Source organism: Mycteria americana, chromosome Z (assembly GCF_035582795.1).
Source record: "Mycteria americana isolate JAX WOST 10 ecotype Jacksonville Zoo and Gardens chromosome Z, USCA_MyAme_1.0, whole genome shotgun sequence".
NCBI classification, from domain to species: domain Eukaryota; kingdom Metazoa; phylum Chordata; class Aves; order Ciconiiformes; family Ciconiidae; genus Mycteria; species Mycteria americana.
The window spans coordinates 79,023,208-79,050,991 of NC_134396.1; the positions used below are offsets into that span (position 1 = coordinate 79,023,208).

At 39.5% G+C, this 27,784-nt stretch overlaps 1 protein-coding gene across 2 annotated transcripts in view; it reads right to left on the bottom strand.

The window, feature by feature from the left end:
- Window positions 1-7,458: 7,458 nt before the first annotated feature.
- The window catches only part of PCSK1 (proprotein convertase subtilisin/kexin type 1), a 30,002-nt gene continuing 9,676 nt past the window's right edge, over window positions 7,459-27,784 (bottom strand). The window contains exons 6-14 of one of the 2 annotated variants that reach the window (XM_075527497.1): window positions 26,766-26,854; window positions 22,562-22,734; window positions 20,057-20,269; window positions 18,776-18,876; window positions 17,534-17,767; window positions 15,858-16,015; window positions 14,157-14,290; window positions 12,165-12,326; window positions 7,459-10,650 (exon numbers count right to left, since the gene is read on the bottom strand). In XM_075527497.1, coding sequence (XP_075383612.1) covers window positions 10,288-10,650; window positions 12,165-12,326; window positions 14,157-14,290; window positions 15,858-16,015; window positions 17,534-17,767; window positions 18,776-18,876; window positions 20,057-20,269; window positions 22,562-22,734; window positions 26,766-26,854 — 1,627 coding nt within the window. In that variant the 3' untranslated portion in view covers window positions 7,459-10,287. The remainder of the gene's footprint in view (window positions 10,651-12,164; window positions 12,327-14,156; window positions 14,291-15,857; window positions 16,016-17,533; window positions 17,768-18,775; window positions 18,877-20,056; window positions 20,270-22,561; window positions 22,735-26,765; window positions 26,855-27,784) is intronic. The other variant, XM_075527498.1, reaches the window with a different exon arrangement.

The following is a 27,784-nucleotide window of genomic DNA, read 5'->3' on the forward strand; positions in this document are numbered from 1 at the left end:
GCTGAGCAGCATCCAGGGAGCAGGAGCTCTGGAAGCTGGCAGCTTCCTGCAAAACTTGCAGTCTTCCTGTTCACAGCAGAAGAAAGCAAGCCGTTCTTGCCAAGAAAATTCCTGAGGCTGATTGCGATTCTTCAGAAAACAAAAATGTTTTCTTTGCACGTGAAGGATCACGACAAGAGCACCAAATGTGAATACCATAATCCCAGGCATGGTCTTTCCCACTCCAAATTGTAAAGAACAGCTGTTGGGTAACGGGACAGAGATGAGGAGTTGTGATTATTGTGATTACTGCCAGACTGGTTGGATCTATATGCACAGAGAAGTCTCTGCCAAAGCATCCCACTGTTGTCTGACACCCATACTCTGCCTTCACTCTTCATCTCGCTGCATTCTGCTCCGACTCCGACCTGCTCGGAGTAGGGACTGTCCTACACAGCCTATCTGCTAGCTGTCTCATGCAGCACGGCTTCGTCTTGGTCAAGCTGTGTTTATCTTGATGAAGCCACAGTATTATTAAGCATAGAAAAGCACTGCTGTGGATTCGCATATTACCTAAACCTAAAAATACCATAAATAACATTTTAATCTGGCTGAGGGACTTCCAAGCAACCTATTTGTCAGCGGTAGCAGTTAGGGCATGCCAAGAATAACACCGAATCGGGAGGTTTTTGAACAGCAGTCACACAGATGGCACAGCAAGCTACTAAACATGCAATGTGTCTGAAGATGACTCAGCCTTCCCCTCTTTCAGGGTAAACAAAAGGTGATCTTGCCTCTCCTGCGTTACTTTTCCAGTTAGCTGAGGTGCTAGTGCTCATCTTTCTCCTGGCCATCTGCAGGCTGGAAAAAATTAAAACCTAGGACAGCTGGTGGAACAAGGGAGCTGTGGCACTCTGCTCTCCAGTCGCTGCCTACAAATGAGCGTGAAACATTGTCACTGAAGGAAAACTAATGCTGCCCAGGAGAGGAGTTTGTGATGCGTACCTTCATAAGGTTTATATTGTTTTATATAGAGATACATGCATGCTTGTATGTGTACGTTATCAATAATTCTGGAGGAGAAAGGCCATTATCTTCAAGCTGGGTAGTTCCGTTTCACATCTCACAGCTCTTGGCTAATTCACAGCTTTCTAGTCCTGCGGATGTTCTTATTTCAGGTTGGTTACAATCTGGAGTCTGCTTTGGTACCTACGAGGGAACCAATAAATTCCCACAAGTTACAGGACCTGAAAAGCTTGCACACAATGTGTAGATCCTATTGATGGTAACGAGAATTAAATGTGTGACATACTGTTTATTGTCATTAAATTCACTGCACCAAAAATGCACTGGAATCCAAAACACAATGTTTCTATTTAAATGTAAAAGAGAGGAGAAATGTTTGGACTGTGGAATGTCTTGGTGAAAACACATACCAGTAAAACAAGTGCTTTTCTGGTATAATTTTTTCTGTTTGGAGACTCAATCTAAACTATACTGGTAGCATCACCATTTCATTGATAATAAGTGCACCTGGACAAGCCATACCAGAAAACACTGCCCAGCACAGAGGAAATCTCAGGTGTTTTATGACCATAGATAGGTGGAGATCAGCAGAGAGAAATGACTTTTTATTTGGGTATTTTGGCAGGAGATTTTAGACTGGGCAGGGCTGGGCTGGACCCAGGTGAAATACCAGCCTGATTCTGTCCACACTGCAAGAATTACTCCAGGTTTCACAGGTTACTCAAGGTTTCCCAGGTTAGGGAAAAAGACGCATTTTTGCTAAGTTCTTGTACATCATGTGCTCAGTTCCACGCAGGTAGCCTCTGATAGAACATCACCTTCAACCATTTGCTGAGGGTTGAGGGCAAGGAGGTGCCTCCCTCTAAGCAAGAAGACCATTCTTTATTAAATGTATAAAGCCTATGAGGTTGTTAACTCTTTTTGGTGGCTCAGTTCTTTGAACAGACCAAGTGACAGCAGCACAGCCTGATGAAAACAAAGAGTACGAGCAGATCAGCTCCATTCGTGACTCAGGAACGGACAAGCTCATCAGGCCCTGTAAGGAGACAGGGTGAGCTAGACATCAGCCTTTTTATGTGCAAGGTGCAATGCAGTAAATTAAATCTCTTCCTCTTCCACGGTTACTTCCATCCACACAAAGAAACCAGTTGTATGACTGCACACTGCAGATGCAGGAAAACAGAAGACGTTTGCAGGCTGAGCCTCGGCTTTCTGCTAACAGAAGATGACTACGCTCAGTTTAGTGCGTAATCCCCTAGCCACGCTTTGCAATGCATACAGGGATATTTTGTTCCAGAGAGAGGCAATATGGGCTGGGGTTTAAAAAAATCCAAAGGGATTTAGGTACTCAGAACCCAGTGAAATGTGAAGGATGTCGGGCTCCTATTTCCTTCTGTTTCCTTGTAAAGTTTCAGCAATGACACGCGCCATCAACACGCCTTTGCAAGTGTAACGTGCTGTGGTCACACTTCAGATGGGTGCAACAAGCTGAGCTGACGCAACTGCCGTTAGCTTTGCTGAGAAAAGTAAACACTGAGCATCTCTAGAGGTAAGCGCATGTTGATGAATGTTCCTAAAAATGGGAAATGGCTTAGACTCTCAGTTGGTATAAAATTATAGGGGCGAAGTCAAGGAACTGAGCTCATTAACACAAACTGCAGAGCTGATGAACCTTGAATATCTGGAAATGCTGGGCTTTGGATTTTATAATTAGAATTCTGGTAGGAAATGGAGACATGAGAGATCAAGAAAGCAATGAATTTTGTTATAAAACAAACTATATCTGACTCATCAGCATGAGCAGCAGAAAGATCTTTAAAATTTGTCCTTTGAAGCCAGGGTAATGCAACTGAAAATGGCTTGAATAAAAAGACTGAAAAAGCACAAAATTCACTCTTTCTTGTTTGGGTCTCTTTCCAATCTGTCATCTCTTTCTTGTTTCTTCCTTTCCACTGCTATAGAATAACACCCAACTCAAGTTATTTTCAGCTAGTTTCATTTCTCAGGTACATGAGAACATTTGGAGTGAGCCTATAAGGACAGCGGAGTTAGTAAAAATTTATGTCAAAGTAAGTAACAGCACATCTGTCTTCAGACTGTTCTTCAGTCCCAGTGCATTTGTACAGCACCGTAATGTGAAACTAAATTATTGTAATATGCTATGGTCTAGCTTCTTATTAAATGGATAGCATTCTCTGAACTTCATAAGAAGACTAAGGTCACACAGGTTCGAAATGCCCAAACATCTGAAATGTTTAGTAAGAACATGAAGTTAACCTGTATGGAAGCAAGGTCTCCAAACACAGGGCTTGCCTGGGGCTCCGTAAGCGTGGTCTCCCTGATGAAGAGCATGCACTTCCCGCAGGGACAGTGATTCACCGTACTAGGCTGAGAGCCAGTGCGCTGCCATGTAAGCAACTCACGAAACTCAGTTGCACGCTGCATGGAAATCCAGGCATGACTCACGACGCTTAATACAGAATTGCAAGCAGACGTTTGCAATAACTAAGCAGAACTTTAGCATCACATCCCCTTACTCTGTGCAGAGGTACCCTGCAGGAGCAATCCTTTCGGATTCACCCAAGCATCAGTCAGGTACTTGATCCCGTGCATACGCTTAAACAGGACAGGAGAGTGATTTAAGCAAGCGGGTAAGACTAAGCACACGTTTAACGGTTTTACATCACCTGCAGCACGTGCCTAAACGACTTGCTGAACTGAAGAATGCCCATTGTTTTCTGAGTTTATTTTCCTCAAGCCTGGGTCTTTATAGAGAACAATCTTGGACTGAAATGGGAGATCTTGGTAAATTTTCTGCAGCGACCACCAGCCTGAAGAGTCCCATGGCCTGAAAGGATGCTTAGCAGCTCCAGCCCAGCTTTTCAAAAGCACTGAGCAGCTGCACCCGGGTGCGCTCAGCGCGGCTCAGCGCCAGGCTGGCAGCAGGAGGGGGAAGGAGGTGAGGACAGCACTCACACTGCCTACCTTGAGACACGTCAACTCAGCACCGGAATTAGGCGCGTGGTTCAGAAGAGAGCTGCTACGTACCCCCGTGAGAGTCTCCTCCATCGCGTGACTCAGAACAACCTCTGAATCCTACAGATGCTCTAAAGGAGACTATTTCTATTAATTTCAAAGGAAATCTACAGAAATATTCAGAGTGCTATGAACACCCTTCCCTAAAGAATTTCAAATTCGACGCTCAAAGCTGTGAAGCAATTTTGACTGCAGTGTTTTCACAAGACACCCAATATCCAGCATTTACAGTGCCTGATACAAAACTTACCTGTTGCCTTTTACAAAGCCAGCATTACTCAACTGTCTGAACCGTTCAAAGCTCCCTACAGAGTTATGGCTATTTTTGCATAATAAGAGTAGGGTTGCTTTTCCATTAGTGCAACTACAGAAATGCAGAATTGTTTGGCAAAACGTACCTCAGCTGTTAAAAGGATTATCAAATGAACAAATCTCCCTTCCTCCTCTGCCGCCCTCCAAAACAACCTGCATTATCAATACTACTTTGATGCAAAATCTGAGCTGAAATTTAACTTTAAACTCCGTTATAGCAAATTAGTGCTGTGTCTTCTTCCTTCTTGCTCTTCCTGCTAAGAGTCGCTATGTTCTGCCATCAAAGAGCTTACGTGGAGTCAGGTAAACATGTACATACTCTTTTTTCATGTAAAGGTATAAGCAATGAATTGCGTTGACTTCAGACAGCCTGGTGTAAGCCACTGGTTAAGCAGTGTTTTTAGTATCTAGAGGTATTTTCAGAGAACTTTCATCGGTGCACCACTCTAAAGCGAGGTAACTGAAATACAGTGTAAAAGAGGAGAAACTAATAACTACAGGTTTTTTCTAAATCCTCAGTTTGTAATAGGTCCCTCACAAACCGCAAGTTAGCACGAGGGTAACCGAGTTCCCCGTTGAACTGTGGTACCGAACATTGCCATGACTTCCTGGATTTGCAATGCTCTGCATCACACTGTCGCTATTCTGAAGCGCAGGACTAATTCGCTAGGTCTGATGGAGCCGGCATATGGCTCTGCTCCTTGTCTAACCGTTACAGGGCTGTTTCACGTGAGCGCTTCGTGGGTCAGCGTATGCAAAGCTGCACGTCCTTAGTTCTAAGTGCATTTCCTTATCAGAATATATGGCACTGTATTATGCTGCATGTTTATGGTTTGAAACACGGACTGATAACGCAGGCATAGTCAAACAAAATGGTACATGTAACAGCAACCAATTAATTTGTTTTAGGGAAAGAATATGACATCAGAAAGAAAGAGATGTATGCTCAGCTACATTTGATTGGAGGTAGTCAAATAGCTGAAATGATATAACCATTAAGATATATTTTCCTGATAACTACCCATATTCACATACTATCTATTTATTTTTCTCTGGTATCTTAGTGGAAGTTGGAACATATTTGACCTATTTTTTTCCACTGGGCATTTACTGCATCGCTGGAAGCAAAATTTCTCTTTCTTTCTGATTACATTATCCTCATAAATGGCAACAAGAGAAGAGGTATTTTTAATGAGTACTTGTGTCATTAAAAAGAAAAATGTTTACTGAAATGATCTCTATTAGTGCCTAGTAGGGTTGGAGTTTGAGCCTTTTCTGTCTGCAGTCAGAAATATTAGCTAGCCAAGTAATTGATTCAGAGCAAAACACACATTTCTAGAGTTGTCCATTTCTAAAATGCTGTTGTGAATGGCATGGTTCCTAGGAGCTCTGGAAATGGACTTCCTGAAAGGAAAAATTTGATCAGACAGAAAGGTTTTAGGCTGTGCAGATATTTTGTATCTACATAAACACAAAAGTGGTGTTGCATAAGGATGACCAGGTTTTTATCCTGTAATTTTTAAACTATAATTATTTTCAGAGCTGAACTAATTCAGGAGCCAACTATGCTTAGGTTTGTAAAGTTTGGAAAATTGCAGTGGCAGAGGTTGGTTTGCTGTTGCAGGAGGAGGGACGGCAGTGCTCCTCCTGTTGCTCTGATGCACATGGAGTTAAGCGTGGCTGTCACCTCCGCGGTGCAATACGCATGTAAGATACGTAAAAGCTCATAAGTAACCTTCAGATGTTTCCCCTTCCCGCGAATATGCTCTTTTCATAAACAGACTACATCCACTCCTAATTTCTGATACTAGCATAATTCTAGTATTGTATTTGTAAAGTCCCCTTTTCTCTCTTAAAATAATTTTCTTTTTACTGAAAATGCTTATGATTGTTTTCAAATCGAAGTGACTTTGGGAGAGGTAAGAAAGAGGACACTTCTTTCGAAAACTAAATATCCAAGTTTGGAGCTACAAGGTATGACTGATCAGAGACTCCGCTTGGATTACCCAAAACGGCTAAAACTAGGAAGTTCAAATGCAGCCTGACATTTAAAAAGCAAGCCAACTTGAGAGAAAATCCATTGTTTGGTGTAGAAGCTAGTTAATATGGCTTGAATGTAGACTTAGATTTCTTTTTTTACGCTACTTCAGAAAGCTGTTTTCTATGCACATTTACTAAAAGTATTTCTGCTATGGAAATGTAGCTTATTGAAAGCACAAAAAAAGTTTTAATTAACCTTACAGCATTTGACAAAGCAGGTTTTGTTAATTGAGCAGCAGTTATTTGAGACTTGAGAAGCAAACTAAATCTAAGTATGATCCATAAGTCCTCAAGAAGTTAAAGCTTTGGAAAGCAGACTCGTACATCTCCGCAGTGTTTGCTCAAACATGATCTCCTTTCAGCCCAACAGCGGGACAAGGGGGTTTCATGGAGACGGCTCCATCCTTCTGGTCACGTCTGAGCATCCGCGTAGGTTGGAGCAGCCCAGGCAACACCCCAAATTGTGTGCATGGCTACGTGGTCCCCACAGAGCCCACTTCTCAGTACGGCCCAGCAAACAGCTACTCCTAAAAAGCAGTTGTCCACAACTATTTCCAGTATATAAGGGTATATAAGGGCTTGTTTCTTTACCGGCTTGAAATGCGAGTAGCGGGGTAGAAAAAAACAACAAATATTTTAACTGCTGCTGCTTTGATGCAAGAAAGTGAAGACCTGCGTATTTCATTTGACCCCGTCTCATTCTACTGTACTATTTCATTGTAGTGCTTCGGACACACACGTCCGTATGTGAAATAGGCAGAACCTTGTAATTCAGAGCCAGCGGGTTTGAATTACAGACAGTGCTGCTGTCACTGATGTCCGCAGCAAATCTTACTTCGGCGGCAGTTGTGAAAAGTAAGCATTCCAGCACTCCTGTTGAAGAAATCCTCTGCAAGTCTTCATTTTCAATAAATTACACATTTTCTCCACCCAACCCCCTGTTACTTCCTCAAGCCATTATTTTTAATTCTAAACTCTATTTCTCAGTCCTTTTAAGTCAATGGCTTGGCTTCATCTTACTGTTTTCTTTACAAATGTTAAGACCACACACTCTGAGCTCTGCTAACACACTGTATTATGCTACTAGTAGACAAATTTTAACATCACATCACATACATGTTGCAGTTGCTGTTGGAACATGCCTTTTAAAAAATACCTTTATTGGATGAAATTGTCTCTTTCCCAAGAAAAATCTGGTTCTTTAATATAATTTATTATGCCTTTTAAAATTCTGTCTGTTCAATAAAATCTTTGCTATATTATAAATACCTGTAACGAAAATATAATTTAAAATTCTGAGAGAAAACATTGTTTTTTCCTTTTACATTTTTCACAAAACCCACACAGGCACCAAGGAAAGACTAACAATAAAAATAATTTACTCCTGTACAATCTACTCTGGGTTGGAAACATTCAAAAGAGAGATTTTAAACTTGTCCTCTGATGAAACTTTGGCTACAACATGGGAACGGAGCTTAAAACAAAGGAGGGTCCTATGTTTTCTACCCGTTTAATCTGAAAACTTCTTTCAAGGGCTGACTGAATGTTGCTAGTACTTTCCTCGCTGTAACGTATCTGAACAAGGACTGGCTAAAATCGCTGTTATCTGAGGGAACCAGCCTCTGAGCTTCGTTGCACAGACTAAAAGTGGTCCTACCTCACCAGATGGGAATATTTATCGTGGAGATTAACTCTTAGTTCTGAAAATTAAACATTAGTGGAAATAAGTTAGTGCTCTCACTCTGCAACAGCAGCAATTAGAAATTTTTACATTTTGCTTGTTCAGTAGTTATGTATTGCCAGAAAGCTTGTGTGTTGAAGGGACAGCACAAGAAAGCTTTCTGATTTGGACCACTCGCAGGGATTTTTTTAATCACTTCTCATTCTAAGCAAATTTCTTAGTAGAGAGGGAGCGATTCAGTATAAGAGACATTCAATGGTGGAGTTATTATCTTTGAAGTATGGACTAGAAATATAGAAGAATTCTTCAAATCAACTAAGCTCAATCTATTTAAAGCTGGCAAAAAAGCAGACTAAGCCCAAGATAGTCATGAAACCATCACAAAGAATGAATAAGCAGAGATTTTTAAATCTCAAGTTTGGTAAGACAATTGTCAAAGTTGTCTTTAAGCAGTCCCTTTTTCCATCAAAGAAGACTTCAGTACTGTTACAGTAAATAGATTTACCTTTAAATTACAAAATTTAGTGTGAAGTTTGAAAAATCTCTATCTGAACTGATGAATTATGAGCAAAATGCTGAATTCTTGTCTTGGAGACACTTGCATCATTTTAAGGAATAGACAGTGTAGGAGAATCAAATATTTCTAGAACATCTGGAAAACACATTTTTATAGTAGATGAGAGAGAAAGAAAAGTACAAACCAGTCAGCACTTGCTTGGATTCCCTTTAGCACTGCAATGAGATAACTATCCCCTGGGAATCTTCATTTCCTTGTTCTAGATCCCCTCTGATTTCTGACATCCAACACTGCATTATTTTTTTTAAATTATGAAAAGCAAAATAATATGTCAATCTTGACTCTGGCTTTAAAGAGGTATGTGTGGAAAACTGTTTGTCTAGTACACTGCTAATGTTAGGGAGCCGCCAGCCCTTGCTGCTTTCTGACAGCCACTTCTGTTTCCTCTTCTCCCAGCTTCTCCTTCCTTCTGTTCCTCTCCCTCCCCCACATCCCATGTGCTCTTTCCCTCCATTTCCGAGTCCCTTCTCAGGGTATTTTTTTTATCTCACACCTCTCCCATTCATTTTGCCTTAATTTCTTAGATGTTTGGGAAATGTTACAATCTACCACAGATACTCCAAGATCCAGTCTTTAAGTGGACTTTGCTGGTACAGTTATCCTTTCTATTTCACCTTGGTCACAGTTCAAGGAAAGGACAAAGTGATCTCAGCTTTGTTGTCCTGACCCCTGCAGACATAGGCATCTCAGAAGGCATTTATACCATTTAACTTTAGAAATGTCACTGAGGTTCCATAGGTAGGAGGTTGGTCCCCCAAAGCTCATACAGTTGACACACATAGATCAGTACTCCATCAGGTAACTCAGAACCAGTGTAAAGACTAGACAAGTGCTCTGAAGTGCTATCTATAGGAGCCTCTGCCTTCATTAATTACGTACAGCCTAGAAAGACTAGGCTCATAATTCAGGCACTTCACTTAGGTAGTTAAAGTTAGGTGGTGAGAATGCCATCGCACAGTCTGGGATGCCTTATCTGGGCCTCTTTTATGTTAGTGTATGTCTGTCTGTAGTCTAAATGGTGCATAACTTCATCACTGCTCACTGATGCTCCAGTCCAACTTCAGCCTCCCAGCTGCTCCTCTACGGGAGAACAGAAGGGAAAGGGAGCACTGTTGTTTGGAGAAGGAACAAAAAACCTATGACTGAAGCAGTACTGGCGGCAAGTGGTAAATCTGGAATAAATGCCAAATATAAGAAAGACTGCAATATTAATTACAAATGCAGGGATGAGAGTATCTCCCCATAGCTTTTGCAGTTTGGTTCAAAACTGCTTGGTAATTCAGGTTTTGAATCCTACTGCATGCTAAGTGAATAGGGTGGAAGAAGAAGTAACATGAAAATTGTTTAAAATAGAGCATTAGGGTTTTCAGGGGAATACTATTGCATTTCATGCCTGAGGGGGCAAATCTACTCTGATGGTAATGAAGAAAGGCTTTGAAAAAAGCTACTACTAAAAAGCATCAGTTTACTGCCTTATCCTCCCACACCCGTTTTTTCCCCTCCTTGATATGTGTATTAAATATGAAGCAATCAAAGCAGCAATCACACAACTAGAGCATACAGCAGACTTCTGAAAAAAAACTACAGGTGGGGTGGGGAGAATGAATATTTCCAACTCAGTGCCATACCCTATAGTTTAGTTTCCTTCATTTATAATATTCACCAAGGCTTGCAGCAGTCTATCATCTCTATGCTTGTATGGTTTGGCATTGTAAAAAAGGTCAACGTAGTCACTGTACAGACTTTCTTCTGAGTCTCTCAACTGGGAGGGCTTGTTTAATTTTTCGAGGGCTTGATAGAAGTGTTCATATGGAATATTTAACTTCTCACTTGCAGTCTTCTTTGGCAGTTGCTTCTGAGCCATCTGTCTGCTAAAAGCACTTCGCAGTAAATGTAGCATAGCCTCTGATGGGATTTTATCTTCTGCTTTGTCAGTGCTACTACTGGTATCTTCTGCGACTTTGGGCTTTTCACTCAGGTTCTCCTGTGTGGTATGGTCCTAGAATAGAGATTAGCATAAAAAAGGTTAGGTGTCAATGAAAAACTGACTGGATTAATATTTGCTCTGATTAGTGATTTCCAGCTACGTGTGGGTAGATGCTATTTTTTCATTCAGGAGCCACTTAGCATCTAGAAAAGAACTAGACCATTATACAAAAGAGACTATCAAAAGGACTATCTTGTATAAATCCACCCACAACATAGGAATACAATTACAATGTAATTATAAATTCAGATTCCACACTGGCAGGATACAACATGTCATTTTATAGCAGGATTTGTCCCAGCCTTAAGAAATATTTCTGGTTGTACTATGTGAGACAGCTCCTCAGCTGTCTAACTGAAGGAAGTATATGCAGTGGTGATGGCAGCTCTGATTGTGCCACATACCCTTGTGAAAATGACTGAACCAGTGCTTCCATATAACTTCTGTCGATGATCTCACCTGAGAAAAGGCAGTAAAGTATGGCTAATGGGTGGCCATGACATATATCTTGGAAACCTTGGAAGACTAATGCCAGATACAGACGTACAGAGAAGTCAGTGAGAGGCATGATCTCGTTTCAACAGTGTCTGTTATACGTCCCATACTGACACTGTAGTATGTGGCTGCATAGCTTCCTCATTTACACTAGGATTGCCTTTCTAACTGAACACTCATTTTATCTTCATTTGGTTTTTACTGTACCTCCTGAATCCACTTTTACTTTCTTCCAATTTATTTTCTTGCACATGGCTGTCACACCTGCGGACACTTATTTAATGTATTTCAAGACCATAATCATGTCTCCCTCAATCTTCTCCTTCATAACCTGGCTGAGGAAGGTTAATCTCTCTATACTTTATGGACATCCTAATTACTTAATGGCAAGGCAAATTGATGTGATGTGATTAATAAAGTATTCCGAAGATGTTGATATAATCAAGCATTGTGAAAATGTACAACACTATCATCCTGTGCATCCAGAAACCCACTGCCACTCTCAGAAGCCTGGAGTATGTTTAGAGCACTGTACCTGAAAGGTAAAGAAGGGGTGACAAAGGAGCTAGCAGCAACAGATCCGCTTAACCAAACCTTCTGAATCAGTGAGTCCCTGACTTTTGTCATGTCTTTTGTTACTAACCTCCTTCCAAACTCCCTGGAAACACTCCAGCAGGCACAGCTCCTTTTCGATGCAACACTTGTTCTCACTAGAATTACATAAATTCAGTGTGTCTGTCAGAGCTGTTTTCCTCCCCCCTTGTACCACTCAGCTGCATTAGCTATTGAGTTTACTGCTTTAGTCGCAATATCCTCTTACCATCCTAAAACTCTTAGACGTTGGTGTATGAAAACAGAGAGTAATAAAAATATCAGTTGTTGACATGGATAAAATTACAACACACAACTCAGAAGTGGCCAGGTGCTAGATGAAATGAATACAGAATGAATATGTGTCTTCTTACCAGGAAAAAATATCATTTTCTTATAGATTGAAAAATACATAAGGAAAAAAATTAATGTAACACTACCTCTACAAAGTCTGTCATCTTCTCCACCCCTCTTCTGTCATTCTGCACAGCATTGTAGGATGTGTATATACGTGGCTGCTTCATATGTTCAGGCTGGGTAGCAGTGCCATGCAAAATCAATTTCCAGTTTACAATCCTTCCTTCATTTTGTATTCTTCTGGACTAAAGGACAAACATGGCATTAGCAGAGGTTCTCAGGACATAAGAAGAGGAAACAGGATGCTTGATGGTAAAGTAGACAGAAGTGACTAAAATAAATTATAGGTTTTCAATATCTAAATTTAGACAATGACTTATAACCACCAAAAGACTGATAGATTAGAGACAGGATATATCAGAAAGTGGGATTTAATACAATGGCTTAACTACTCCAAATATTCACATTTTGATGCAACATAATTATTAATTAATCACGTAAGCATCAATAGAATTTTGTCATAACACAGAATGCTAAAAATTACCAAAGTAGTATTTTGTGTTATTAGTATTTGTTCACTAAGCCATTTCTTGGCAATTTCCTCACAAAAGTAACTACTGGAATAGTAATTTGGAATAATATTCTGTAGCGGTATACAATAGCAATCTAAAACACAGCTTGTGGAAGTGAGCAACAAATGCTTTGTCCATTAGTTTTGGCAGCAGTATTTAAATAGTGGAAAGTGGAAGAGATAAGCACAGAGAAAACTGAAATTTTATTTTACCAAAGCTTCTTTCAGAATTTTTGCTCAGTCATTTAGTGACTGAAGACAGCTGCTGAAGCCCTTCTTTTCTAATAGAAGTCTATACCAAAGTTTACATACACAATTTACATGACAAGTAAATTATGAGTAACTCTGCATGGGAATCTGTGATTTCAGTTAGGGTCATTAATGTGAAAACTTATTTCAGGAATCACAAAACCCTACAAGCTGAGGAAAGAGTGCATTACCTCTTGAGGACAAAAAGCTTTGTTTATTCTAAGTTTCAGGTACCTCTCACTTGAAAATGGAAAATGAAAGATAACTACAAACAAAATGCTCTTCTTAACTTTGTTCCCAAAAATGCATTACATTAATTACAAAGAGCAGGTATCTGTAACCATGGGGTTATCCATAAGCCTGCAGTATTAACACTACACTGCTGATAATAATATTTACTTCCACTGCCTTGTCCTTCTGCTAAGTACTTGGCATTATCCTCCTGTTTACAATTTGAGGCCAATAGGGGTTGGAGGCTCAGTGTCTGATAGGAAGCATTCAGCTTCTGGCAGGATCTGACCCCTAATGACAAGCTTATTAACAGACAACTTCAATGAAATTGTCCAGAGATGAGTGCGCTTGATCACCCTCTCGTTGAAGAGAATGATTTTTCAGTTGCGTATCAAGCAGCCTTATTCTGAGGTCTCACTGTTGTAATCCATATCCCCTGGTGGTTTTAGTAAACTTATTTATCTCATATCTGTAGATTTCTTGGCTTTAATCCTTAAACGTTGTTCAGCAGTAACTACTCTAAGAGAGAAGTTAGGGAAAGGTATACATCAGAATAGATCTCTGAGGTCACCAGAAATTCATTAATTCAAAAGGTTTTGAGTTAATGAAAATTATGCACATGCACTAAGAGAAGACTAGATCTGTCCTGTGTTCTTTTCTGCAGAAAAGCCTAATTTGCTGTTAATCATATGTTAATTCGATTACATATGTCACTCCATGAATCACATATTAAGTGATTTCTTTCAGTGACATATAATGTGTGGAAAACATAGGCATGAAATTCTTTTGACAGGTACATGTCAGTGAAATGAGGATGGTCCTTTGCATTTTTGTAAAGAACAAGAAAATCTGACCCTATCTTTTTTCTTTATCTTTAATCCAGATGGATATTTAGTATAAATAAACTCTTGTTGTAGCTTGCTTTATGAGAAGACTCACTATTCAACATGCTTGGTAGTGGTTAGTGATCATTTTATCTGCGTTCGCTTCCAAACATAGCCAGTTAACATATTGACATACTTACCACATCAGTAATTCTTAAAACCCAGGTGCCTGTTGGATTCTCTCCCCACGTGTGAACAGACATGAAGTCCCAGTTCTTAAAGCCATTGGGAGATTTATCTCTCTCTCTCTCAGCCAGTAAGACAGTGTTGGTCCCTGTGTTAGTGCAAGATCAACAATAGTGACTGTTCATACATATCCGCTTTTACTTTTCACATTGCTCAGCTTGCACACTATCTAGTGCATAGGTAACCTGGAAAATACACTATTTAACAGTGGCTTGTGGAACGGGAAACATGCTATTTCTGATCAGTGGTTTCTTTAATTATTTTCACAGCAGTATTTAAGAGCATAAAAACTATCACATTAGGTCACGCTAAAAAGGTACATCTTGCTTAGTGTTCAATTTCTAACACAAGAAAGTAGTGGATGCACATAAAGAAGCACAAGAAACAGAGGTCAGACACAAACAGTATTCTCCACTGATGAACAGTTCAGGAAACTTCCGAGATGGAAGTTTTGAAGGCAAACCAGCTCACACAGTGTTGTGAAACCAAAGCCTTACCCTGAATTCATCACTGTTTTTTTTTTTTTTTTGGTGAGTGGATGTAAATTGTTGCAGCGTGGAACTCCAACAGGGTGAAATGCATTTGCATTGTTATTACTATTACAAAATGCTGCAGTTCACAAAGTATTTCTGCAGCGGAAGAGATTCTACTGCACAGTAGGAAATTTGTTGTGCTTGTTTGCATATAAGGAGAGAGCAAGGGAGCTATATTTACATAATAAGGAGCAGAGAAGCTCCTTAACAGAGGAGTTAAGGTTAGACTTAAAAGATATCCCAGACAAGGCACGGTTTGGAAATACAGTGTATGTACATTATCTTAACCCTCTAGTGAGGGTTATCTCTCACTTCTTAACCTCTAGATCTCACCCTCTATCTCACCCTCCACTATCTTAACCTCTAGATCTCACCCTCTAGTGAGGTCCTGCAATAATGACATGAACAAGGCTCTACTGGTTTATTATCTGTGAATTACTAGATTAGCCTTCAATATCAGTAAATTAGATTGGCCTGATGTTTAAATTCATACCTGAAAGCTTGTCTGTTTTTTCTAACAATATCAGTTGATTTAACAGATCTTACTCTCTACAAAGTTGTTAATACTCATTCTCCTTTCTTTTTTTTTTTCCTTATGGTGTTATTTCAGGGCATTGTCAAGATAGCTTGCCATATTCTAGTACGTTTAGTACCATTGTCCTAAGGTGCCTAACAGAGGTACTGTGTTTTTAAATACACCAATGGGGAGACACAGTTACATGAAAACTAGGGAGTCAGATACCCTGTTTTCCATTAGTTTGTTAAACCACAGTAAGGCTGATAAGCACTATTGAACTATAATTTGTTGTCTGACAGGAATGGTCCTGTTGCCAGAATGAAAACATATGAGAAGCGGTGCCTTCATTTCCTGAAGTATGATTTTCAAACCTCTTCTCACAAAAATAACCTGGAACATGTGAAGGCTGGAAAGGGCTTTCAGAGAACCAGTCCTCTAGTCCCCAGGATGTTTTGTCCTCACACGCACCTGGCAGAGGTGACTAGATTTGTCCAACAATATATTCAGCTCTTTTTAAACCACTAAAGAACACAGAGGTGGTTTTTAATGAAATAAATGTTATACACCCCAGCAACACAAACAAAGTGTGTCTTTGCATCCTGTACCTGATGGAGATACCAGAGTGACATGAAGATCACCTCTACGGGAATACTCAATCGTTGCCTCAAGCTGCACATGCTCCAGAGATGCAATGGAGTTTTCTTGACCCTCGCAGGCTTTTGTGGGAATTTCAATGATGACTTCCTCAGTTGCTCTCAATAATCTGGCAAAATTACAGGAGGTCTTTGATTACTCACAGAAACTTTTGATTCTGGGTCATTATGTGAAGTGCAAATGACACATTTAACACCCATTCAGAATGATCAGAAAGGAAGAAGTAAAGACAAATTCTACATTCATTATTTTTTTTAATGCTCACGTAAAAATCATGGGAAGTTCTGGAAGCACAAATAATACTGAAGTGGGCCAAGTGACAGGCACTGCATAAGACAGACTTGTGCAACACACCCTGGAAACAAGCAAGTAAGTTTGATAACCGAGGGTTTCTGTCAACACTTCATTGTCCCACAGAGACCAAAAAAAAAAAGCTTTTGCTGTCAGCTACATCACAGGACTGTATCAGACTTATACTTAGTTCCCTCACTCAAATATCCAGAAGAGCTGTTATCACGGAGTTAAAATACTGCAGCAGGCACAGCCTTTTTAACCCTTTGTAGTCAATGCCATCTCAAGAAAAAAAAGCTTACATCTTCTGTACATTCTCTGTACAGAGAGCTACTGTGCATAGCTCTCTCTGCACAATTTCCATTACTTCTAATGAGAAAGGGGTATCTCAATATCCACATAAATAATTCTAAACTCAGAATCTTGGGATCTTTGCTTTTATAATGGAACATAGAGGACTGCAATAAAAATATATAAACAGCAAGTATTTTATACATCAGTACTGGATCAGCACTCTGTGGAAAGGAGAGAGCTCATAAAACCAAATTGACAGTAAAATAGCATAAATAATAAGGTTACCAAGCAGTGACACTCCAAAACACTGTAATATGTTTCTACAGAGAGATTTTTGGTGCACTCATACAGTATAATATCAATCTTTGAAATAGCTGTATTTTTTCTAGACAACAAATCCGTAAGTGAACAAGTGGAGACAAAACCGGTCTAGATATCTTTATTGATTAACCAGCTTAGTGACTAATTGTAAATACCTGTATGTTGAGCTCAGTTTAGGCTCACTATGCTGGGAGCACTTGTGAATGTGGCTGCTAAGTCTTCTCAGTGAGCCTTTGAGACTCTTGTGTTTCATCACAGATGTGCTATGGATGTGACTACAGCTCAATATATCACCTTGATTTCAACATATACTGTGCCTGTCACAGGAGAAGAATTGCTAAGACCAATTACAGATGTTTTTTTAAAAAAAATCCCTGGGAGACTTTGGTATCTTTTTATTCATCTTCTGATAGCAGACTAAACATTTATATCTTCTCTGATCAGGTTCACCCTCACAGTACCACCCATCCATAGGCTGGCTGCACAGGCAGACATAATAATCTTATTCTTTGTTAAGGCTTCATGCTAGTAATTTCCATCAGTCTTACACTAAAAAAAGCAAGCAAACCAACGCTGCTTGCCTGCCCCTGAGGAATACAGTAAGACAAAACCAAATGAATAAAAAAAAAATCTCTGAGTCTGGTTCAGAGCAATCTGTGCAGAATACTATCCTTCAGGCTTTACTAAGATAGACATAAGCTTAGTTACTGCAAATTCTTACCTTGGTTCAAAGCTTTTGTCTTTGACAATACACTCTCTCTTTTCTGGTACACCTTTCCATCTTTTGGGATCAGCTAAATCTACCAATGCATTGGCATTGAGTAGTCCAAACCCAAATCGACTGTTGACCATCAGTCCCGCTCCATTCTTTTTCCATCCTGGATTTCCAGCCAGTGGATCGTATTCTGAGGTCCACACTACCAAGTGCTGCATATCCCTCCATGTTAGATCTGGGCTGTTGAGAAAATGTTCCTGGTTAATTGCTTCAGGGCTATCTATCATTTTTCTCTCAATTATTAGTCTGCAACAGAACATGATTTGAATGTATATGGCATCCCACTATTTTAAAATATAGAGCATGTCACATGTTTATCCTCCCAATACTTCTCCAGACAAGATTTCTGTGTAAATGAAGAACGGGTATCTAGCAAGACTAGAGTCCAATTCTTCAAAATTATTCAAACATTTAAAGTTAACTAGCAAAACTAGTATTTCCCACCAGTCTTTATGGGACCTGGACTTTGAAAATTCACTGGGTATTTGATGCTATCTGTGATTAACTCTACCCTTTAAAATATGGCCCTATGTGTCTTGGTTTATGTCATCAAAGGAGTATGCAATAGAACATGGAGCTGAACCTACACCATTCAAGTACTAAGCCTACACCCTAATGCCTGAAGTGTTTGCTGTGAAAAAGCCATTGTCCTTTCCTGTCCTGTTCTTTTTTACCCTCTCTAAGTCATACATTGTGACTACCAGCCCTACAGGATCTGAACCTGCCTGCTCCTTGCCTGCTCTGAAAGTCAAGCTTGGGTACCTTCCATTTTATGTCTCATCATTAAGAGGCAGAAAAGGTTCTGTAAATTGACTGAAGACTTAATTTAAAATCTTGCAACCTATTGTCTTCAAATTATGTTCTCCTGATAGATGTGCGGCCTCACTGTTTTTAAGTGCAGTTGACCAAAACTCAGTAAACAATTGTTGCCAATGCATAAAATGGACTAAAATTCCTTGGTCATCACGTTTTACTTATGTTGGATCTGATTTGCTAGGAAGATGTTGAGGCAAGTAGCTGCTTATTTTTGGTTAGCGAGTCTGACTGACATCAGGCTGAGCGAGTCTGACTGACAAAAAGTGGAGCTGCAGCATGAGATGGTGCCACTTTCAAATAGACAACATTTCGGGGAAGGTGGTGGGGTGGCTGAGAGAGAGGAGTTTCAAAGGTAATTGTGTGACATCTTACTTTGCTTCCAGCGCTAGAGCAAAAATTCCTGCTGCCAGCGGTGCAGATGCAGAGGTCCCAGTGTGAGTCTCTGTACATTCATCGTGAAGATCAGCACTTGTCTGACAGAAAAAACAAAAAAAACAGATTGCATGAATAAACAGTTGTAAACACAGTCATATCCACACTCACAAACATAACCGTGTATCCTTTACTTGGTGCGTATTAATACATTCTTCACCAGCAGAAAAACTGATGGATGTTTAAATCCGTTCATATTTCAATCCACTCTTTTTACTTCAACTATAATTTTTGTATCAAAACGCTTTGTGTTGGAACAAAATACTCCCACACTGAATATCTTATTTTATTCTAAGGTTTCACAATAAGTGTTTCAGGCTTACTGGTGAATCATAAAAACAGATCATTGTGTTGGGCCTAGAACATTTAAAATTACTGCTTGCTAGAAAATTACTCATAGGATTAGTATTGGTGTTCTGCTCCCTCTGCAGCAGAAGAACTATAATTTGCAATGAAACACGTGCTTTATTTGGAAATTAAATACCAAACTCATCTGCCCATGTATCTACATCTCGGCTATGAAGAGAAGCCACTTAGGAAGGACAGATCTCCTGGGTAACTTGGAATGACATTGTTTTAATCCCCATCAGTGTAGTTTATTGTAAAATTAGCATCCACCAGGGCTGAACAGAAATTACAGGTACTTCAACATTATTTTATCACAGCGATTTTCTTCAGCACAAGTTATTTCTTGCACAGTTAATGAAGGCACATGGACTGCTCTGCCTGCTTGCTGAGTACGTTTTACACGTTTGGAAGCACTATTGTTGCTGTCGTAAGTGGGAACTCGGGGGCTGGCAATCTTACAAAAGCTAATGGCAAGGTATATCAGAGATACTGACTCATATGGTACACTAACTTCACAGGTTCTTTTTCCTTTTACTCTAAATCTCTCTTCATCTGCCCTTTCTGAAGAATGGGACCATATCAAACTTCATGCAGAGATCTCTGTCATACACAAACAGCAGACAAATTCAGCATGCTGATTTAACTACACTGACACAATGATTTTGTTTAACCATTGTTTACATTAGAAGATGTTCCAGGAATACAATCACTTTTTGGATTACAAATCCCTCAGTGTTTCAAGGCAAAAGCACTAAGCATGTAACATATAACATAAAGCAGGCACTTGAAACCAAGCATTTAAGAGCTCTCACTTGTTATTTGCATATATAATACATTTCTATGTTTGTTCTGAATCTGGTAAAAACAACCTACAATTCTTTGGTCAGTATAATCCCCACTGCTGTATGCTGTGGCCAGAGTTGAGGAGCACTTCTCTGCATACCAGGGAGAAAGGCCTTGCTGAGAAGCACTGCTAATGGAGATAGTGTAGATACTATCAGTGTAACCATCACAGTCACAGTTGTCACCCTGACGGCCTCCATTCCCAGAAGCCCATACAAAAATGGAGCCTTTCCCATTTCGGCCCTAGAGAAAATGGAAATGAGTGGTTATTAAAGAGATTTCAGGCTCTGTAATGCATTCTTAACAACACTTTCCCGCCCGCCCCCCCAAAAGCCTCACATTATCAAACATTTTCAGGTAGAAAAGGACAATTTTCCATAAGCACTGTAGAGGACAGAGACAGAAGAGACCAGCTACTTGAGGTATCCTACTTCACACCCTAAGGTACCTCTCTTAGTTTGACTGGTCTAGGTTTAGTGTTCCAGGTACAGCAACTTTCCTCAGAATAGGTTTTTAAGTTAAAAACAGAGTCTGTGCTCAACAGGTAAGTTCTCCCACATGCTGATGTTTTGGTCCTGAACATTTCTAGGAAAAATGCCCTTTTTTTTATGAAACAGCAAGTTTATCAGGGTCTATTTCACTTGCCTTTCCTGTACCCAAGGTATGGGTAAGCGGTATGAATGATGTATGTGATATGACTTTTCCACCAATTTATTTTTTGAAAGGAAGCATTTCACGGTTAGCATTCACTTGCTGAAACACAGTGCACCAGCAAGCACAGCTGACTGAAAACCTTCCCTTCTCTTACAAATCTGTGGGCCAGCACCACCAGCTTCCAGACTTAACCACGTTCATTCCCTGCTCTGGTCTCCAGTGTGTAATGAGGGAGCAGCAGTGAATAACCAATGCTGACAGTTGACAGCATGTAAACCATCACAGCTATCATAGAGGAAACACATGTCACCCTATCTATCCAGTCTTAAGCTGTGCTCAGAGGAAAAAAATACATTTCGTGTGAAGAGCAAAAGTTCATGTGTTGTTCATTATTATATATACATTCACTGGAAACAGCTGTTGAAATACAGATTTTTATTATCCCACTCAGATGAGATTTGAAGTTATTCATGCAAGTGCTAAGACATTTGCAGCACTTAAAACATTAAATATAAAGAAAAGTAAGCTGTATTCGTTGTGATACAACTGCTAAAATGGGAAGAACAAGCCATGTCAATTACAGAAAATGAGATAGTATCTTCCTTTGAGAATAAAGGCTGCAGTCCAGAAAAGCACTGGTATATGTAAACACCTGCTTTGATTTCACTTAGACTGCTACCAACGCCTCTCAGATGCTTAAGGCTAAGCATATGCTTAAGTGCTTTACCAAGCCAGCAATGAAGGCATCAGGGGTGAAAGTCATTGGCAACCCCAACTCTGCCTGACTTTAAGCAGATCAGAGACCATCCAGATCCTTGCAACAGGAAGCCTGACAAATTAATGGGTAAATTTGCTCCCCTTAAGAAATAAAACCAGTTGTAAAAAAAGATACATTCTTCACCAAATAGCCTGCTTTTTCAGAGTAAGACCACTGAACACTGGTTCCCTAATTATTGCTGTTAATTCTCCCTCTTCTCTTGCTGCCTACCTAGGGACTTACATCTCTGTTTGTCACCAGCCCACTCCTCTCAGTCTCCACTCTTCCCTCAGAGTATGTATGTCAGCTGTCAGACTCTTCTTTCTTCTTCTCTCCTTCTGTCTGCTAATGTTAACTGCCCTTTTTCCAAAATCCTCTTTCTCTTTGCTTCTGTCCTTCAAGCTTCCCTCCATTTGTCTCCTCTCCTGTCTCTGATTCAGTCTTCCTCACTATATTAGTACCTGTCCATCTTTAGATATCTTTTCACCTGACTAGCAAGAGCAGGAGTAGTTTACCAATACATCCCCAGTAGCTCTCAGTTTGGACCCTACTTATCATCCAACCAGATCTAAAGAGGATAACATAAAAAAGAACTGTAAAAACATTGTCTCCAATACTCTTAATCATGCATTTTTACTACCTTCATTTTAATTGGATCATGATACACACCAATTTATAAACTAATGCAATTAACATAATACCAGCCCATCTACAAGGTGCCAAAATGCATCACTATTTCATACAGCAAAATATTCACAAAGCAGAAATTTTGTATTAAATTTTATAGGCTTTCAGTGCAGAAATCCAATTACTGTTCAGTGCAAAACAAGCAGCAGAGAAGGGTGGGGGTAGGGCGAGACAAAGGCAGCAAAAGTAAGGATGGAAAAAGAAAGCTCATCTGTGGAAAATGGCAGCTTAAAACCAGCTTAGAAAATGGTGCTTTTTTTAAAGTCCTGTTCCGGCTGGTAATTTCTCTGACCTGTACTGTTAAAATCTATCTCCTCCTTTTCAAATATGTTTGAGCAAAGAGAGCACAAACCATTTTCATTTCTTCCCTGATATAAACCATTTTAAAATTCTATTCTCTGCCACATTTTATTGTGTCTTTCTCTTAAGTATCATACCTGCTTTATCCCATACTCAAAAGCCTTCTGTGCCAGTCTCCCAGGTCCCTCCACAGTTTTGCCGTCATCATTAGGGCCCCAGCTTGCACTGTAAATATCCACGTGTTCTGGATTGAAACCGATTGAACTGGCTTCAATAGCATCGGTGACTATTCCATCCAGCATACGTATACCTTAACAGAAAGAAACAAGAAAACTGGATTTACTTTCTGTTCCCTCTTCTTTGTCTTTGTTAACTGTTTCTAAAGTTTCCAGCAAAATTAATCCATAACTATTGCAACCACAGCCTACTGCTGTTCATGTAAGTAATACTCAGGACAGTTCATGTCAGTGTGAAACAGTGCACTTACCCTTTATTTGCAGAGCTCAATGGTCTCTACAAACTTCCAAAAAACCCTCTCAAAATCTTGGTTTCTCTTATTTACTTCTTTCTCTCTTCCTACAGACAGCCAAAAAGATGATGTCTTGCTTACTGTTCCTGCTTTTTCTTATTGCATTGAGCTCTTTCTTGACTCTTTCTTCCTCTCTGTTAAATCTGTAACACAGACTTCTCAAACTGCTAGCATGTCACTAAAATTAAATAGGTTTTATCAGCATTACTTTTATCTTTAAGAGTTCTAAGAGTTTTAGTTCAAAGATGTAGTTCTGAAGGTTCTGACTAAAACACTTTGTCCTCACAGTCATTAAGGTTTTGCTGTCTTTGTGACACTGCTATTTCACTAGCTCTTCAACCTTCACCACAAAAAATTCTGTTGTTTTACTGCCACGTTTTTTTCTACTGTGAGCAATCCAGACATGCTAGAGATATCTAGCCATTAACATTTTATTAGGAACTGCATGATCTAATCTTCTTCAGAGCAAGCCTGATCTCAGTGGTACTTAAAATTCAGTGGCAGACAGCGGTTCATCTGCACTGGGTCTCTTGCTCTGCAAATCCCTAGCTCTGCAGTAGGATTGCTACCGCTGTCCAGTGCTGGAGGAGGACAGAAATAGCAGAAGTCTGGCAAAAGTCCCACTATGGCATGGCTCTCCCAGCAACAGCAGCAATATAAGAGCCACAGCAGTCAGGATTCAGCCTGTGTTTCAAGCAATAAAAATGTCTGGGTTGTCTTGAACTTGGCAAGTTAGTACTACAGCAGCTGCACCATTACTGGCAGTTGGTGAATTATGAGTACTCATTTTCTAGTATTTTCCACAAAATGGGGATTTTTCCAAAGCTCAGCTGGCAAAATGTGGTCGTTCCATTAAAAAAAAAAAAGAAGGAAAAAAAAAACCAACCCTTGCCCTTGCAGCGCAGTGTCTTGTTCTTTTTTTATACTATCAAGCAGGAAAAAAAAGACTGTAAGCATAATTCTGTTCCCAAATGGCTGGCCTCTAAGACTCGTAATACCTCCGAGATAAAGCTGGGCTTTATTATTTCATATCAATTAGTGGCAAAAACAGACAAAGGAGTTAATCCGCTCAACCACTGCTACTCCACTATCACTCACAAAGCTGGGAAAAGAAGCAAGGAATATCCTGTGCCTCAGGTACTAAAAACACCACTTACGCTGGATAGGCTTAAACTCATAACATTTTGAATACTCATTTTTCAATTTGCTCAGAATTGTGAGATTCTCTCCTACCAGCGTGCTGTGAGCAAAGATCTGCCTGTGTGGAAATGACTGCAAGCTCCGGGTGCTAGCTTGCAACACATAATGAGATACTGGGAATGCAGAGAGTAGTGTACAGATATTTCCCACAGAAGAAGACAAAGCCAACTCTGCAGATAAATAATGTAATAAGGAAGAAAAGAAGAACACTGACAACACACTGATGAAAACAGTTCCAGAAAAAAAAATGCTGTCTTTTCATTGTGATCTCCAAAAATCCTGCTTGTTTAAGTCAACTCAGGGATTTGATGACTGCAGTGATATTTCCCTAAGCAGACTCCAATTATGTCCTCTTGCATAAACTCTTTCTTATTCTTGCACATGCTTGCTCCCATCATCAGTCCCACAAAATTGAAGGGCAAAGCCCAAGGTAATTTCAGACACATACATGTATCTGCCTGGCAGAAGGCTATTTTTAGCAACACGTCACTGTGCGGGAACTCTCAGCCCAGTCCTTTGTAAAATGGAGCTTCTTAATCATTTGATTTCCATGGCAGCACCAGAGAAATATTGTAGCGCAGTGCTATGGTTAGGTATGCATGAATATACGTTCACCCTGCTTTACTCCAAAGGTGATCGATACACACACATTTCTTAGCTCTATGCAGAACAAGAGGTGACTGTTAAAGGACAATGAAAGGTGTCACTTTGAAAACTGGCATAAAGAAGGGGTTTTTTTCACACAGTGCACAGAAAAGCCTATGGGATTCACAGCCACAAAGTACTAAAGAGACTAATGAAGGTTTCAGAATAGGGCCAGGCATTGACGTGACTAGTCAGAACACTCAGGATTACTAAAGTCAGTATTTTCATGGAAAACAAAAAATTTTGAATGGAATGTTTTGTTTTACCCCGCAATGCAAAGTTGAACCAATCTCTGATGCTGAAGGTATTCCAAATGTGAGGGTTTCTTTCCCTAAAGCAGCTATTGCTGACTATCAGAGAGAAGGCATTGGCTGTGGACAACTGGATTTATCCAGTATGGCAATTGCTACAAGAAAACAGGCACTTAAAGAAGTCATCCTGAACTAATGTCAAAGAGAAGTGTGTAATGCATCATTTCATGGATTTAAAAAAAAAGGAGAAAAAAAGCCCATGAAGAAATGAACCCTGTGTAGCTTGGAACATCAAAAAAGCCTTCCAATGTTTAGCCTCTCCAAATTTATCTGAATCTTTTGAAGACTTCTCCTATCTTCCATTGCTCTCTAAACATATTTTTGTTACATCCCTATCTTAATCAGGCTGGTCATATATAACAGCTTACAATTTCTCTCAGCTTTTCTACTCTGTCTCCTCCCCCCGCCCAGGTATAAGCAGATTTCTGGGTAATTTGGATTCCTGGACTGCTTGTCCTCCTGTTATTTTCCTTTACTAGACAAATCACACCACACAGATCTGTAGTTTGCATTTGCAAATGAACACTGAGCATATGCAAATAACTGTGGAAGAATCTTCTCTGTAGATGCAAGTGCCTTAAAATACGGGCACAGTGGGAGTTCAGACACCTTTGCAGCTTCATACATTTTGCCTTGCTTTGAATTTGGCGTCTTCGTCTTATGAGTGAGATATTTTATTTAAACAGAGCATGACAGCATAATGCATTATGGCAAAGGCAGACTGCAAAGCTGACATCTATGACAGCTCAGTAGAGTAAATGGGAACCTACAAATGTAAGACTGAAATGGTAGGAACGGCAGTTATGGGTGTCAATTGCCACTCATCATCCCTTTGTTGGAAAGGAAAAAAGGGAGTAATGGAAAAACCAGGACTGTACAAGTATCTTCCCCTGAGCTAAATAACCATTTGCAACTGATACTTTGATCATGACTATTTCATAAACCTCTAATGGATTAAACTTTTAGTCACCACTTCAAAAAAAATGGCAATATTGATTGACGGGCAAGCAAGACTACTTATTTTCAAAATTAACTCATGATGATAGTAGAGAAGTAAGCTGTTGAAATAAAAACCACAGCAGTTTGAGTATCTTGACTGACATGACCTTTTGAATGTAATTGTGTAGATGGAAACAATACGCTGCAAGCAAGGGTGCGTATAAATTTGTATCTTCTTACTTTCACTCTACTCAATCCCTCTCCTCTCCCATGCCACCTCCTTCTAGGATGACCAATTATAAGAATTGAGTCCATCATTCTTTAAAAGACAGAGTCTTATCTCTGGGTACAATATAGGTTGTTGCTGCTACTATTATTAAATTTTTTAATTATTATTTTTATTTTTATTATTATTATCATCATCATCATCATCACCACCACCTACATTGTTTTTGCTGTTCTTATATATTCTACTTATATTCAACTGATAACCAAATTCCAGAGAGTATGCTGACATTCAAGAAATGCTGTCATATAGATGTAACACTGCACTACGGCCAGACAGGATTTTGTAGCCTAATACTGCAAGATTGGTGTTTTCTGAGAAGGACCAATCATCCGTATTTCAGATTAATGGTAGCTGAAAACACTCAGCACTTCACAGGATCTGTCTGGTTTCCATTCATATTAGACATCTAATTATTTTCATTTTCTTACCTCCAACTTTGGAATTGTAGGCTACTCCAACTCCACATTTTCTATTGTTGGCTTGCATGGCAATTTCTCCTGCACACCGTGTCCCATGCCTGAATAAATATAGTAAGAATAAACAACATCTCATAACGTCTTTGCATAATGTGCAAACAGACTCAGCAATGACCTTCTTCATTTGGTGGAAGTCTTCCTTTAAATCAATGCAGCTATTGAATAGCTTTTGAGTTTTATCTACATGATACAAAAATATTTGCTTCTCTTAGGCATCAATCAACATAATTTTCCTACCTAATGATCAAAGGATCATTGCCATAAGATGATAAATACCTAATCTAAGTCACACTGAATTCCGTAGACCTATTAGATATTAGTATTTCAGTAGAGTGCAAAAGTAGCGTAAAATTATGGGGCTAAATGCTGCTAAACTTCTTCAGACAGAAATATGATACAAGTCTTTTTAACCACACTTTTAGATACTCTTTTTTTAACGACGGCTTTTATTTAGGATTTCAGAAAGTTAGCATTTAAAGTATCTTCACCACTGCTAAATTTTTCTTGTAATCTACTATTTTCTATGCAATTCTTTTTTTCCATAGGTGATTCTTATTCCACAATACAGAAAACCTTCATATAAGTGTAGTTGTAAAAGAGTTGTATTATATAATACTACAGATTGTTATTCAATGAAGTGTTTGAATGCTTCTGGGCTGAATTCCATTTACTTATTAATAAAGATTAGAGGTAATACAGGTAGATTTAAGAGATAATGTCATTGGAAGAAGAGGATAATGGCTTCTTGCTCTTAAATAACGCTGTAACAAAGTAGAAATGTCATTTGTCAAATGTCTTATTCATGGGACATTTATCCTTTGATTGATTGGCTTTTTCCCCATACACTGATTTACGTTGTGGATGCTATTGTATTGTCTGATAGACAATAGGGAACCAGTGCATCAGTTTCTTACTGTATCTTTATTGAGTAGCAACATCCGAACTGGTTTACAAAATTGACATCTTCTGTG